Below are 14,139 nucleotides of genomic sequence, written 5' to 3' on the forward strand. Positions count from 1 at the left end.
AACCTTTTCGGCACCAAATGGCCAAACCAGAATGTATGTGCATGGCAAAATGGCTTGTTTTGGGGCATTTGGGGCCATTTTCAGGCTGTTTTGGGCCATTTTTTTGGCCATTTTCTGGTGCTCCAGGACCCGCAAAGACCAGCTGGCTGGCACATTGGAAACCAGAAGAGCAACTGGCAATGGCATGTGTGCCCCCAGAGAGGGCTCTGCGTGCCACCTCTGGCATGCATGCCATAGGTTCACCATCCCGGTCCTAGATCATTAAATGTCATGTTCCTCTATTCCTGCCTCCCATGCCTTCCCCAATCTCTGCAGTTTCTCTCCAGAGTGCCCAGGCTTTCTTCTCCATTCCTGCCATGGAGAAGCATCTGCGGAGGGTGGAACCTGCAGGTATCGGGAAGGCTCAAGTGGCAGAAGGTAGGGTGCACTGGGGGGAAACTGTGGACATCAGGGAAGGCCCCATCCCCATGCAGCAGAGACCCGAAGACCAGCTGGCCAGCAGGAGGTGTGCGCACTTGCGCAGTGTAGCTGGGCTGGGGTGACAGCTGGTGTGCCCGCAGAGAGGACTCTGCATGCCACCTGTGGCACGCATAGGTTTGCCATCACGGGTGTAGAGTCTCCTACTTGAGCAGGGGTTGAACTAGAAGACCTCCCCGGTCCTTTCCAACTCTCTTATTCTGGCCTGCTACACTTTCTGTTATTCTACTATGCCTTTTCTATGGTGGGAAAATGGAAAGGGGGATTGTACAGAGTTAGAAGCCATGTAGCCAAAACGAAATTCCTTTCTAGAAAGCCAAGATCATCCTTTGTCTCTGCATCTCTGCACCTGACTGGAATTGGATGGGTGGAAGCTGCCAGCATGGCAGTGGAAGATTGGGCCATGTGATGGACTTGTGGGTGGGGGGAAGATCTTGGGTGGGGAAAACCGGGAAGCTTTTAGATTCGGGTTTTCCCAGATGTGCCAACAAGGCTCTCTTAATAAATTGGAACTTTGAGGAATCTTTTGCCTTGGACTCTGATTTACTTTTGGATGCCGTTTGGAACCCTGACATTCTATTCTTAATGCAGAAAAAATTATATTCTGCTTTCTTTGCCCCATTTAAGATGCTGGTTAATATAAAGCCTTCCACATCTGAAGCAATTATCTTTTGAGCTGCTATTCCAAGAGACTCTTACTTACTTCGAACTTCAACAAGGCACATTCTGTAAGTCCCTTCATGAATACATTCTATCCGGATAGATTCCTGGCCCATCTTCCCTTCCCGTCTCGTCCCTTTCTTTCCTTTCCCTTCTTCCCTTTCCCCTTTCCTTCTTCCTTTTTTCCTTCCCTTTCTTTCATTTTCCCTTTTCCCCTTTCCTTTCCTTCCCCTTCTTCCTTTTTTCCTTCCCTTCCCTTCCCTTTCTTTCCTTCCCTTCTTCCTTTTTCCCTTTCCTTTCCTTCCCCTTCTTCCTTCTTCCCCTTCTCCTCTTTCTCTTTCCCTTCCCTTCCCCTTCTTCCTTTTTCCCCTTCTTTTCTTCCCCATTCTTCCTTCTTCCCCTTTCCTTCCCTTCCCCTTCTCCTATTTTCTTTTCCTTTCCTTCTTCTCCTTTTCTTCCCCTTCGTCCTTCCTTCCACTTCCCTTTTCTTTCCTAGCTTGCCTTCTTCTCTCTGATGGAGAAAGCTTATTGCCTGTGTCAGATGATCTGGCTTTAGCAAAAGAGCTAGATTTTATTTGATTTGTGGAGCCAAAGGCATATAACTAAGGCACCAATCATAGCACTATCTTACAGAGAATTTCAACTCTGTAATCTTTGAGACAGGAGCTTAACTCAAGGCAGAGTTTGAGTGATCTCCGTTAAAACTTCTACCTTGCTGTTGTCCCCAGGTTGAAAGGGGTCACTTTGGACTGTAACTCCTGGAAGGACAGAAAAGGTCAGTTAAATTGGGGTTGAGAGAGTTGAGCTGTTCTGAAATAATCAAATATGGCAGAAATGGAAAAGAGGCTCAACGCAGTATGATCACTTGCAGAAGATCAGAAAGAGTCCACCGCCCACATACCTGTCTGTGTTAGGAGGATGACACGGACACCGTTTGTTGCATTTCAGCCCGTAGTATCCTTCGGGACAGATCCGCTCCTGACAATGGATGCCCTAAAGCCCGGATCACACAGGCACGCTCCGTTGACGTGGTAGCACTTGGCTCTGTTCTCGCAGTTACACTTCTCCATGCACTGGAAGCCAAATGTCCCCACTGGACACTCCTCTTGACACCTATGAAGAACACCATGGACTCAGCATCAGATAGTCCACTCTGGGAGGACTTGCAAAAGACTTGGGTTTTGTAGGACATCCATGACTCTGGTGTCCAGAGGAGAGGAGGTCCACCCATTTTAAAATGGTCAAGGTTGAGAAACCCGGGGCTAAACCAGACATCAATCAGAAGCCACAAGGGTTTGGCTCCATACAACATCCAACCCAAACTCCCAATCTGTCAATACTCTTGTCAATGTTGCATGGGATTTGACCAGAATGAGACCATTTCTGATGCTCTCAGACAGGGTATAGTAGTGAGTTGTTAGTTTGCTCTGCCAGATTAACCCAGCATGCTGTTCCAGCATGAGAAAATTTGTTAAAGGTGCAACCTGGTTTTTTTCAGAAACTTGAACGTCTCTAAACCAAGGGTCTGCAAACCTGGGAACTTTAAGACTTGTGGACTTCAACTCGGCTGGCTGGGAATTCTGGGAGTTGAAGTCCAACAAGTCTTAAAGTTCCCAAGTTCAGATAAGCATTATTTTTTTACAGGTTTGGACACTCTGTCCAAGAGAAATGGACTCAATTGTATCTAGCCGGCCAATGTATAAAGAAACCTAGTTGTGTTAGCAACATTCCTTGGTTTCTGATGGAAATTATTTTATTTTTCCCACCGAGAAGAACCTTTAAATGAACCAAGGTTGGAAGTTCTCCTTCACGTTTCTTCCCCAAGGGAGAGGTGAAGCTTCTGGAATGATTGAGTTTCTGCCCTTAGTTGAAAACTGATGATCATCATCATCGTCTTTTAACGACCCCATAATCTTTTGTGGGCTGGAGTCTGGGCAACTGAGTGGAGCCAGCAGAATGTTTTAATGGCCAGATGCCCTTCCTGTGCCAATGAGAAGTTTTGTTCAGCAGATGTATTCTCATTGTGCCCAGAGAGAGAAATATCTGCCTCTACCTTGGATCGAACTCACAGCCTACTGATTGTGAGGCGAGAGCTCCTCCCTCTAGGCCACTGCATCACTCCTAGTTGAAAACTGATTGTCATCTCTTTAAATACCTCTTTATGTTGGCCTAAATTGCGCCTTATGTACCAACAGGCTCACTGGACCCTGATTGGATTTGCAGTTCTCCCAGGGTGGCAATACAGCTCTTGCTTTTTGATAACCCAAGACAAACACTAAATGGGTGTTTTAGAAGTTGCTGGGTTTAATTAACATGGAACTGTGCCAAATTAATATAAGGCTACGACCATCAGGCACAGTAAATGGGACAGGCCATGCTTGTTGACCATAAATGACAGTAATCTTTACAAAGGCTGTTACTGTACAATTCCCTTCGTTCATCAGCGTGCAGCCCCTGAGTAATTACACAGTCTCCCCTAGGCCATATAAATCCATGACTGAAGCTCTTCAGGGTTTTGAAACCTGCAAGAGATTTGGATCTTCATCATAGCACCATTTTTGGAAGGTCATTTTTGGAATGGAATGCAGAAGAGCCGTGGTGGCCGCGTGGGGTTAGAGGGCAGTACTGCAGGCTACTTCAGCTGCCTGCCAGCTGCCTGCAATTTGCCAATTCAAATCCCACCAGGCTGAAGATTGACTCAGCCTTCCCCTCCTTCTGAGGTGGGTAAAATGAGGACCCAAATTCTTGGGGGCAAGAGGCTGACTCTAAAAACCGCTTAGGAGAGGGCTGTAAAGCACTGTGAAGTGGTATTGCCCCTTTCTCCTCCCTCCCTCCCTCCCTCCCCTCCCTCCCTACTCAGCCTCTCTAAGTGGTTTACAGAGTCAGCCTATTGCCCTAGGCAATCTGGGTCCTCATTTTACCCACCTCGGAAGGATGAAAGACTGAGTCAACCTTGAGCCAGTCAGGATTCGAACTGCTGGCAGTTGGCAGAGTTAGTCTGCAATACTGTATTCTAACCACTGCACCGCCATGGCTCGACATTCATACAGGTTACAGAATACCAGAGTTAGAAAGTCCCTTGGAGGTCTTCTAGTCCAACCCCACTGTTCAACAGAAGACCTTATATCATTCTGGACAAATGGCTGTCCGATCTCTTCTTCAAAACCTCCAGTGATGAAGCAACATCTGAAGGCAAGCCAGTCATGTGCCACCCCAGATTAAAATGTTTACTGTAACTGCCTCACAGAGAATCTCTGTTAAAACACTTTTTTTTTCGTTGCTCATTTTGCACAGAAACAAAGCGTTAAAATATACAATAAGAGAGAAAATATTTTAGCAGATATTACTTGCCTGGGAAAAAGAAATGCAGCAATAAAATTGCTTAATAGGAAAAAGAATGTACAGCGGCTGATTTAATTTAATATAATTTTGATCAGAACAAACAGGCTGTGAAAAACATAAGTAGTTTAGCTGCTGTATCTACTATATACTTCTGCCTGAGTTTATCATCTGTGATAGCGATTCTAAGGCTTTTAGTGGGTAGAACAATCTTCTGCTACCTTTTAAAATAGAAATATTACTTTAGTGTTTGGGCTGAAGTTAATTAAGAACTGGTTTACATTTTAGATAATTAAACATGAAACATCACTGCTGAAGGTAAACGGTTAAAAGTAAATAGTTCAAATAGGTCCACCTCTGGAAAGCTACTTTGCTAAGATTCAGAATTCTAGGCTTTATGGAACACAGTTTTTCTACCAGAGGAATTTTTGGGTGTGTTTTTGTAATTCGGGAAAACCTTACAGGTACCATACTTTTCGGACTATAAGAGGCAACGGTGTATAAGACGCACCAAGATTTCAAAGAGGTAAATAAGAAAAAAAAGTTTTTATCCTCCCCGGCCCCCAGGAGCACTCAGCAGGCTTCAGCAGGGCTGGGGGAAGGCAAAAATGCCCTGTTTTTGCAAAAAGAAAAAGGCAGAAAATGGGCCATTATTCCTAACAATGGAGACATTTTCCCTTCCCCCAACCCTGCTGAAGCCTGCAGAATGCTTTGGGGGGGGGGGGGGCAAAAATGCCTCCGTTTTTGCAAAAAACAGCCACTTTTTGCCCAGTTTTTCACAAAAATTGGGATGCAGGAGAGTGGCTTCGGGAGACCAAAATTAGCTGATTCGGTGTATAAGATGCACCAACATTCCATGCTCTTTTAGGGGGGGGGGAAAGGTACATCTTATACTACGAAAAATACGTATTCCTGAATATCTATAATCTTTAAATGGCCTCAAAATGAACTGTGCCAGTTTCCTCTGATTCAAATTATATCAAAGTAGCATCTCACTGCAAATAGCGCTTAGGCCAGCGTCCCCAATCTTTCCAGCTTTGTGGGCTGCTGGAGGTGGCGCTGGGGGAGAGAGGAGGGCTGTGTGCCAGCAGCATGTTGCGTGCACCACAGCTCCATTTACAGCACAAGCGGTGGGCAAACACACATGCCACAATCCACAAATAGGCTTGTGCAAGTGGCCCAGGGGTTGTGGGGCCCTGTCCTTATGCTACCACTGAGCCCGCATCCCTGCCACCCGTCTTTTCATCATTTCTGAGAACTGAATATCAGTGGCCAGTTCTGCGACTTGCCCCTCCTAAGTCAGCCCTCGCAGGTGGCTTTCTTTCTGGAACTCTGTTGTGTGTGTTTGCACACGCGTGTGTCTGCTTTCACACCTAACCTTCTGGCCCTTGGATCTGAGCAGCCCCTCGATCTCCCTGACTACAGCATTGATGCTTTCTTTGGCTGAGCAGTTGGCAACTCCCACGAATGAAGTGCAAATATACGGGTACCAAGATAATGTTGCAGGATCCAAGCTGAGTCCGTCACTGAGCAAAAAAAGAATCCCTGCGGATTTTACTCCGCTAATCCTTGACAACTATAAAGAGTGGCGCTCATCTCCATTTCAAGGCCATTAAGGAAGCTGTTGTGGCCCGCTGGCCCTCTCAGCAGCCAAATCAGAGGAGGAGGAGGCGTGGGAGTCTCAGGGGCAACCTGAGACCTCTGAGGGGGAAGAAGAAACGAGCTGACCGAGAGAGAGAGAGAGAGGAGAGAGAGACAGAGAGACAGAGAGAGACAGAGAGAGACAGAGAGAGACCAGAGGCGGAGCCTGGGCCGTCCTTCAGCCCTCAGATGGAGAGTCCAAAAGCCCCAGGTTTGGAGGTGGCTGATGAGGAAGAGGAGAAACAGCTGGGTCCAGTGTCTGACGTGTGGATGCACAGAATGCAGAGGAGCAGTGACATGCAGTAAGGGGAGGCAGGGGAGGCAACAGCCTCACCACTGTTAATCATGAAAAAATATGTAAACAGGAAAAGGCAAGTGCTGAGGTTAGGCTAGCTAGCTGCTGCCACACTGTGAATGACTGCCTGTTTTAAAAAGCCTCTAAAAAAAGTGCCTTCTACTATGAGGCAGGAGAACTGCATGCCTCATTTAGTCTGATTTTTAGGTGCTCGAGCAGAGTTAAGCGAGGGTTAAAAGCCTAAAAAATCCTGAGGTAGTTGAGGCACGCAGTTCTCCTGCCTCATATTAGAGGGCGCATTTTTTAGAGGCTTCAACTCTGTCGTTCTGTTTTAAAGCTGCAGTGTCGTGCTCACTCTTCTCCTCTCTTCTCCGTTTCTAATGCCCCCCACCCACGCTCTCTCTTTCCTTCAAATTTCCTTTTTTTCTTTTTTCTTTAATAAATGCAATGCTAGGCATTCTCTCCTCTCCTGCAACACCTCACTGACTAAAGCACTTCTTTCACCCGCCGGAGCTCACAGCAGCCCGCCTGAACTCTGCTGCGAGCTCAGGCAGGTGAAAGAAGTGCTTTAGTCAGTGGGGTGTCGGGGAAAAGGACTGCCTCACCAGCCATAAACTCGCCGCATGTCAGTGCAGAGGAGGGAGAGAGTAATGGAAATCTATGGGCCGGTCCTTGGATGGAAGAGCCATTGCTGCTAGCAAGGCCCCCCCTAGCTCTGGGGAGAAAATGCAGGGGGCAGAGATGAATAGATGCGGCAGACAACTATTCATCTTCCGGCTGGACGGACTTGAGAGAGAAACTTTTTGCCAGGGCTGCGGCATTCCTAATAAAGGAATCTTTTGAGTTCACTTGAGAGGGTTTGTCGTGTTTGGGGAGCTGGGTCAGAACAGTAGCGCTGTCCATTTCCACAGTCATGTGGGCAGTACGATGTCCTGCTGCACTGCTACTTTCCCACCAAAGTGATACCATTGTCAACTCTGATTTGACCGGGCTGGGGCCAACTTTGAGGCTTCAGGGATAGCAGTAGACTTATAGCAATAGCAGTAGACTTATATACCGCTTCATAGGCCTTTCAGGCCTCTCTAAGCGGTTTACAGAGAGTCAGCATATTGCCCCCAACAATCTGGGTCCTCATTTTACCCACCTCGGAAGGATGGAAGGCTGAGTCAACCCTGAGCCGGTGAGATTTGAACCGCTGACCTGCTGATCTAGCAGTAGCCTGCAGTGCTGCATTTAACCACTGCGCCACCTTGGCTCTTAGTGGATGCCACTAGATAATAATAATTCTTGATTGTCAGTGCCCAATATATGTACAATAAGATTGGTTGAGCTCCCTCAGTGATGGGAGGGGGAAGGAAACAGTTATCTGCGGTTTTGCAGTCAAAATAAAAAGTTTTGCTGTGGGAACCAAGGTCTTTCCAATAAGTGACTGGGAAAGGAGAAGCGAAGTAACCAAGCAACTGACCAGCACCTCAAGTAAACCATGTGACTGATGGTGAAGGGGAAAACTTTCTATTTTAATTAGGTGAAAACAACAGGGACTTTTAGAGTCGTTTTCATCATTTGCCAATACAATGTATCCAATAAAATTGTCCTTTGAGGAATCTATTTGCCTCGGAGTTCTACTTTCTATGCATGCATTACTTGCAATTCTGACAACCTATTTATCTACTCGCCTTTGCATGCATTCAAATTGCTAGTTGGGCTGGAGCTGAGTTGAGGACGGGAGCTTAACCGTCACATGGTGCTCGGTCTCGAACCTGGGCTGGTTTCCAGCTGACAAGCCCAGTGTCTTAACCTCTAAGCCATCTTGCCACCTCCTTTTTCGGGCATGTGACGGAGGCCATTCAGCAGAGGTCCCCTGAAGATGGGCTCCAGCACAATCTCGCTTGGAGCTTGGAAGAATAAACCGTTGGTCCCGGTGACGGACTCAGATTGGATCCTGCAATTGGCAACACTGATGAAGAAACACACACGCCCCGCTGTTACCTGTTCCAAGTGCACTTTGCTTGTTCAAGCAGAAAAACACAAAGCTCATCGAGATGAATGGGCTGCTGACACCTCACTATATCATCCTGTATTTATAGGCACTATCTAGCATCTTAAAAAAATCAAACCTCGATGCCTTCATCCATTTACATAATTAGTAGCCCTTTGCTCCCCCGGCCTCACTTCTCTGTGGCTTATACCTTTGCTACCTTGGGAAGATCAAATACTAGTGAATTTCACGCAGTGGCAATGTCTAACTTCCTATCCTATCAATCCGGAAAGACCATTAGGGGTGAAATGCGCTGCTCGGTTAAATTATACCACGACCAAATGCACCTCCCCCTTGCCCGATTCTTGTTCAGTTTTCCAGTTCATCCTTCTTATCTGGCGAGAGCTACTTTACAGCCGTTCTTTGGGGCTTTAATAATAAGTGCATAATTATTTCGGCTTGGGTTAATATACTTGTCAGCAGTAGAATTAATGGCCACAATTTCACAAAATATTAAACACTACCATGCTTTGTTTAACACATTATATACATGTAACAAATACGGCTTCCTTTTACGAACATTGGTAAGAGTGGTGGCCAACCCATTTGTATAAAAGTGATATGGGAAAAAAGGATGCCGCACCTCGAAACATTTAAAATTTTCGGGTCACGATTTCCTACGCACCAATAAAAAAATACATAGGAAAACAAAAACAAAGAAACAAAATAAAAGAAACCACACACTGCTTCATTATAAGTGCTTGCAAAGCGACTGTTTTTGTTAAAATTATTATTATTATTAGCCTACCTTTGGCATTATGGCTTGGGTAGTGTAATATTTCATAACTTTTATTGCTTTTTAGCAAGTTGACTTTGCATCTGGTGCATATCGCCAGCTTTTTATTTGAGTGTGCATTTTTCCCATTGTGTTGTTTTTCCGTGGATGCTTTTAGAGGTTTGTTTCATGCTAATTTGTTATTTTTTATGACACTTAGAGAATTTGTAAAGAAGTTAAGACTGAAGAGTGAAGGAGGGCGGCCTCTCCCCTCTCTATACTCATGCGACAGAGTCATCTTGCCTGGGGTGATTCCCCCATGTGGGCACCCACTACAGCGTTGCATTCACACTACAAAGATGATGGTTACCTTGTGTAGGAACAAACGGAAATATAGGTAGCCCTTGATTATGACAACATCTGAGTTAGGGGTGAAATCAACTTACTTTCGCTGCCAGTGCGCAAAGGTGAGCGTGCGTGCAGTTCTCATTTGTGATCTTCCCTACCAGTTTCCGACAAGCAAAGATATGAGGAAAGCTGGATTCATTTAATGACCATGTAATTCAATTAACAACTGCAGTGTTTTGTTTAACAACTGTGGCAAATATGCTCATAAAATCAGGCATGGCCCACTTAACAACTGTCTTCCTCAGCAATGGAAATTTGGACCCAAATTTTGGTTGTATATGATAACTACCCGTAATGTTCAAGATGCTCAATGCTATCAACCTGAAAGTTTGATATCACAAGATCAAGTGAGGTACTAATACCACTCTATAAAGTCCTATAAAACCACACCTAAGAATTCTGCATCCAGTTTTGGTCACCACACTATAAAAAGATACTGAGACTCTAGAAAGAGTTCAGAGAAGAGCAACCAGGATGATTAAGGGCTGGAGGCTAAAACATACGATGAACAATTTCAGGAACTGGGCATGGCTAGTCTAGGGAAGAGAAGGACCAGGGGAGGCATGATAGCAATCTTCCAATATTTGAGGGGCTGCCACAGAGAGGAGGGAGATCAAGCTATTTTCTGAAGCACCCAAAGGCCAGACAAGGATTAATGGATGGAAACTGATCAAGGAGAGATTCAACCTGGAAATAAGGAGGGATTTTCTGACAGGGAGAGTAATCAACCAATGGAACATAGGTTGCCTTCGGAAGTTGTGGGAGCTTCATCCCTAGAGGCTTTCAAGAAGAGACTGGATTGCCATCTGTCACAAATGGTGTAGGGTCTGCTTTGGAGGGGGTTGGACTAGATGACCTACAAGGTCCCTTCCAACTCTGTCAATCTGTATCTGTATCTAAACTGTCAAATTATTCAAAATGCACAACTGTCCCCAACTGACCAGAAGCAAAACTGCAGTTTGCTTCCCACATTTTAGTGACTATGACGTGTTAATCAAATATTTACCTCAACATTCATGCTTTATTGTCTTCATTTAGTAGGGAGAAATTTACAAGCTATCTTTAAAGGAGCACAAGACTGAGCTTCCAGCTGGGGTACTACTAAAAAAAAAATCTATTCATAGGAATATTTTTAAATTATTTAAAGCCATCAGAAGTGAGTTTTGGTTTAGAATGGTAAAAGAGAAAAGAGATTGTATTATAAAAGAAACCAAGAAGTGTCAGTTTTTTTAAAAAAGATTGGTTGTTCATTGTTTTTTTTAAAGGTAAAATAAAAGCACGAAGAGATCTAAAAACAAAGAGTGTCTGTTCATTAAATTTAATTGAATTTTTAGTGAAAATTTTAACTAAAGCCAGACATAAAAGTTGGAATTACAAAAGTTTTGGCTTTAAAACTTATTTCACGAATTGGGAGCCATGTTCCTTCAGCAAACAGAAGACAGACTAAGAACTCTGCAGGATAGAGGAAAAAAAGCTAAAATTCATGGCTTACTCTTGAGGGAATTAATTGATGCAACGGCAATGCATTTGCATATCCTGTAAACACGGAGTGTTCCCTGTTAAATTTATGGCTGCAAATATCTAAATTAAATTAAATTTAATCCATTATACTTTATAAGGGACATTAAAAAAAAACCTCAGCAACCTAACTAATAATAAAAATGGGGATTGTTGCCAATGAAAATGTTAGAAGCGATAATATCTCTCTGGAAAAATGCGACTCATTTCCAGGAGAGCTATGAAGCATTTAGGAAAAAGGTTCCTTGTTTTTGCTTTTGCTCTCCTTCAAATGGCGAATTTCCCACTTCAAGGACACACAGTTTCTTGACTTCCAAGTTGGGCAGCCAAAAATATAAATAGTAAACTGAACCTTATATAGTATATAGTAGCAGGTGTGTGCTTCTCTGTATTTTGTTTATTTGCTGGTTACTGACCACAATAGAATGTGTGTGTGTGTGTGTGTGAGAGAGAGAGAGAGAGGGGGGGGGGGAGGGAGAGATGAGTGACTTTGGGCCAATCAGAAGAAGACGGCAAATTCTAGTCCTGCCTTAGACATGAAAACTAGCTGGGTGACTTTGGGCCAATCGCCAGGAGACATTGAGTTCTAGTTCCGCCTTAGGCAGGAAAGCTGACTGGGTGACCTTGGGCCAATCCCTCTCTCTCAGCTTAACCCACCTCGCAGGGTTGTTGTGGGGAAAAATAGGAGAAAGAAAAGGTATTGATTATAGTCATCATCTTGAGTTTTTGGAAAAATAATAAAGGCAGGATACAAATAAATAAATAATAAACAAACAAACAAAAATAAACTTGTCTAAATGGGAATTTTTGAATACACTTCAAGATCGCAACTTTTCTCAACTCCGGAGAGCAAAGAAGAATGTTTCTAATGCCACCACTGGAGGTCTCACTGATCATTTCAGATTATTGCTTTTTAGCAAGCGTGAAAAAAAGCTGTTGACTTATTTGCAATTTTTGCAAGCATGCCAGATTTATCAATTTATTTTCCAATCCAAGGTTGGGTTAAATCCCCCCGCGAAAAAAAACCCTAAAATTTGTTTTTCAGAGTTCACTGCTCTGAATGTGTTTTTCGTTTAAATGGTTGGGTTTTTAAAGGCAATTTTCTTGGAAGCATTTTTTTCTATAGTATTTCCACACATAAATGGACAGTTGTAATCCCTGGTTTACAACCACAATTGAGCCAAACATTTCTGTTGCTAAGTGAAACATTTGTTAAGTGAATTTTGCCCCATTTGATAACTTTTCTTGCCATGGTTGTTAAGTGAATTATGTCAGTAGTTGGGTTAATAACATGGCTGTTAAGTATATCTGGCTTCCCCATGGTTTTGTTGGTCACAAAAGCTGATCACATGACCCTTGGACACTGCAACCGTCATAAATATGTGTCGGTTTGCCAAGTGTCTGAAATTCGATCATGTGACCGAGGACATGCGGCAACAGTCGTAAGTGTGAAAAATGGTCATAAATCACTGTTTTCAGTGCAGTTGTAACTTTGAATGCTCACTAAATGAACTGTTGTAAGTGTTGTAAGTTGAGGACTGCCTGTGTATGGTTTTTAATTACTGAACAATTGCTCTGAAAAATCTAAGAATTTTAGATTTTTTTAAAAAAATATAACTAATTGCTATTGATATATTGGTTCAAGAATACAAAGTTAGGGAAGATTTGCATCAACTACCAGATATTCTTCCCCCGTTACCTGCTTCCTAAAAAAAAAAATCAGAAATCTTTTTATATTTTGTAAACTAGGAGTTGGGGGAAATGTTTCTGAGCCTTTCGTTTGATTCCCATCCTGTCTGTGTTCCTATCTCTCAAAGGTGCTATTTTCTATTTGAGGTGAATGTTTATTTATACTTCTCTCTCTCTCTAAGATATGTGAGCTGCCCCGAGACTTTGTTAGCTGGGGATGACAGATAAATCTTTCGAGAAATAAAACAAAGGATCTCAGATTGCATAACATTGCCTTACTATACTTTACAACGTTTCTCATCAATGATTTAGCATCTTGTGATCAATTAAAAATTAATGCTTTTATTAGGACATAAATTTATTGACATTGGTGGACCAGTGTTGCAAATTTAACTGCCCAAGGACTGTTTTCTAAAGCCTTATGGGATCCTTAGGTTATTTCATCCGAGACAACAGTACAGATAGTCCTCGACTTAGAACAGTTCATTTAGTGACCATTCAAACTTATTTATGACCATTTTTCACACTTACGACTGTTGTAGCATCCCCATGGTCACGTGATCAAAATTCAGACTCTTGGCAACTGATTAGAATAAAATTCTTTATTGGCCAAGTGTGATTAGACACACAAGGCATTTGATTCCGATGTGTAAATGTACATACAGCCATTGGGATATCATTAACATAGTCATTGTAATATCCATTCATCATAAAATATATTTAAGCTGGTTCATATTAATGCGGTTGCAGTGACCCAGGGTCAAACCAGATTCACTTAACAACCAGGTTACTGACTTAGCAACTGTGGCAAGAAAAGCCATAGAATGGGGCAAAACCCACTTAACAAATACCTCACTTAAGCAACGTACATTTGGGGCTCAACTGCAGTCACAAGTTGAGCACCACCTGTACAGCAATGTACCAATGTTCATATTTGTCACTGAACCGATCCTACTGTTCATTTGGGATGCAGAAATAGAAGTGCCACAGGAAGGTAGAGAGCTGTGATGGAGAACCTATCACACAGGTGCCAAAGGTGGCATGGGGAGTTACCTCTGCGGGCACGCGGGCTGTTGCCCCAGGTAAGCTCCACACCACATTTGTACGCGTTGGCCAGCTGCCCCTCCCCTCCCAGGAGTCTCCACGTGGCCCATTTTGGATGCCAGGTAAGTACAGAGCTTACGCGGAGGTTCTGGGAGGGCGGAAAATGGCCCTCCCGGAAGTCCGGAAATGGAGGGCTGGGGGAGGGCAAAGCCTCTGGAGGATTCAGGGAGGCCTGCTAGGCCCAAAATGGGGCGTGGGGGTGTCACACGTGCATGAGCGGGGGGTAGGAATGTGGGGGGGGGGAACGCATGCACA

The 14,139-nt window shown here is 43.9% G+C and overlaps 1 protein-coding gene across 1 annotated transcript in view; it reads right to left on the reverse strand.

Annotated features, from left to right (window-relative positions):
* The window catches only part of MEGF11 (multiple EGF like domains 11), a 471,865-nt gene that overhangs the window by 196,848 nt on the left and 260,878 nt on the right, over nt 1–14,139 (reverse strand). Inside the window, 2 exon segments of the mRNA XM_032233167.1 lie at nt 2,039–2,132; nt 2,135–2,250. Of these exon segments, the coding sequence (XP_032089058.1) occupies nt 2,039–2,132; nt 2,135–2,250 (210 nt within the window).

Source organism: Thamnophis elegans, chromosome 16 (assembly GCF_009769535.1).
Source record: "Thamnophis elegans isolate rThaEle1 chromosome 16, rThaEle1.pri, whole genome shotgun sequence".
In the NCBI taxonomy this organism is placed as follows: Eukaryota; Metazoa; Chordata; class Lepidosauria; order Squamata; family Colubridae; genus Thamnophis; species Thamnophis elegans.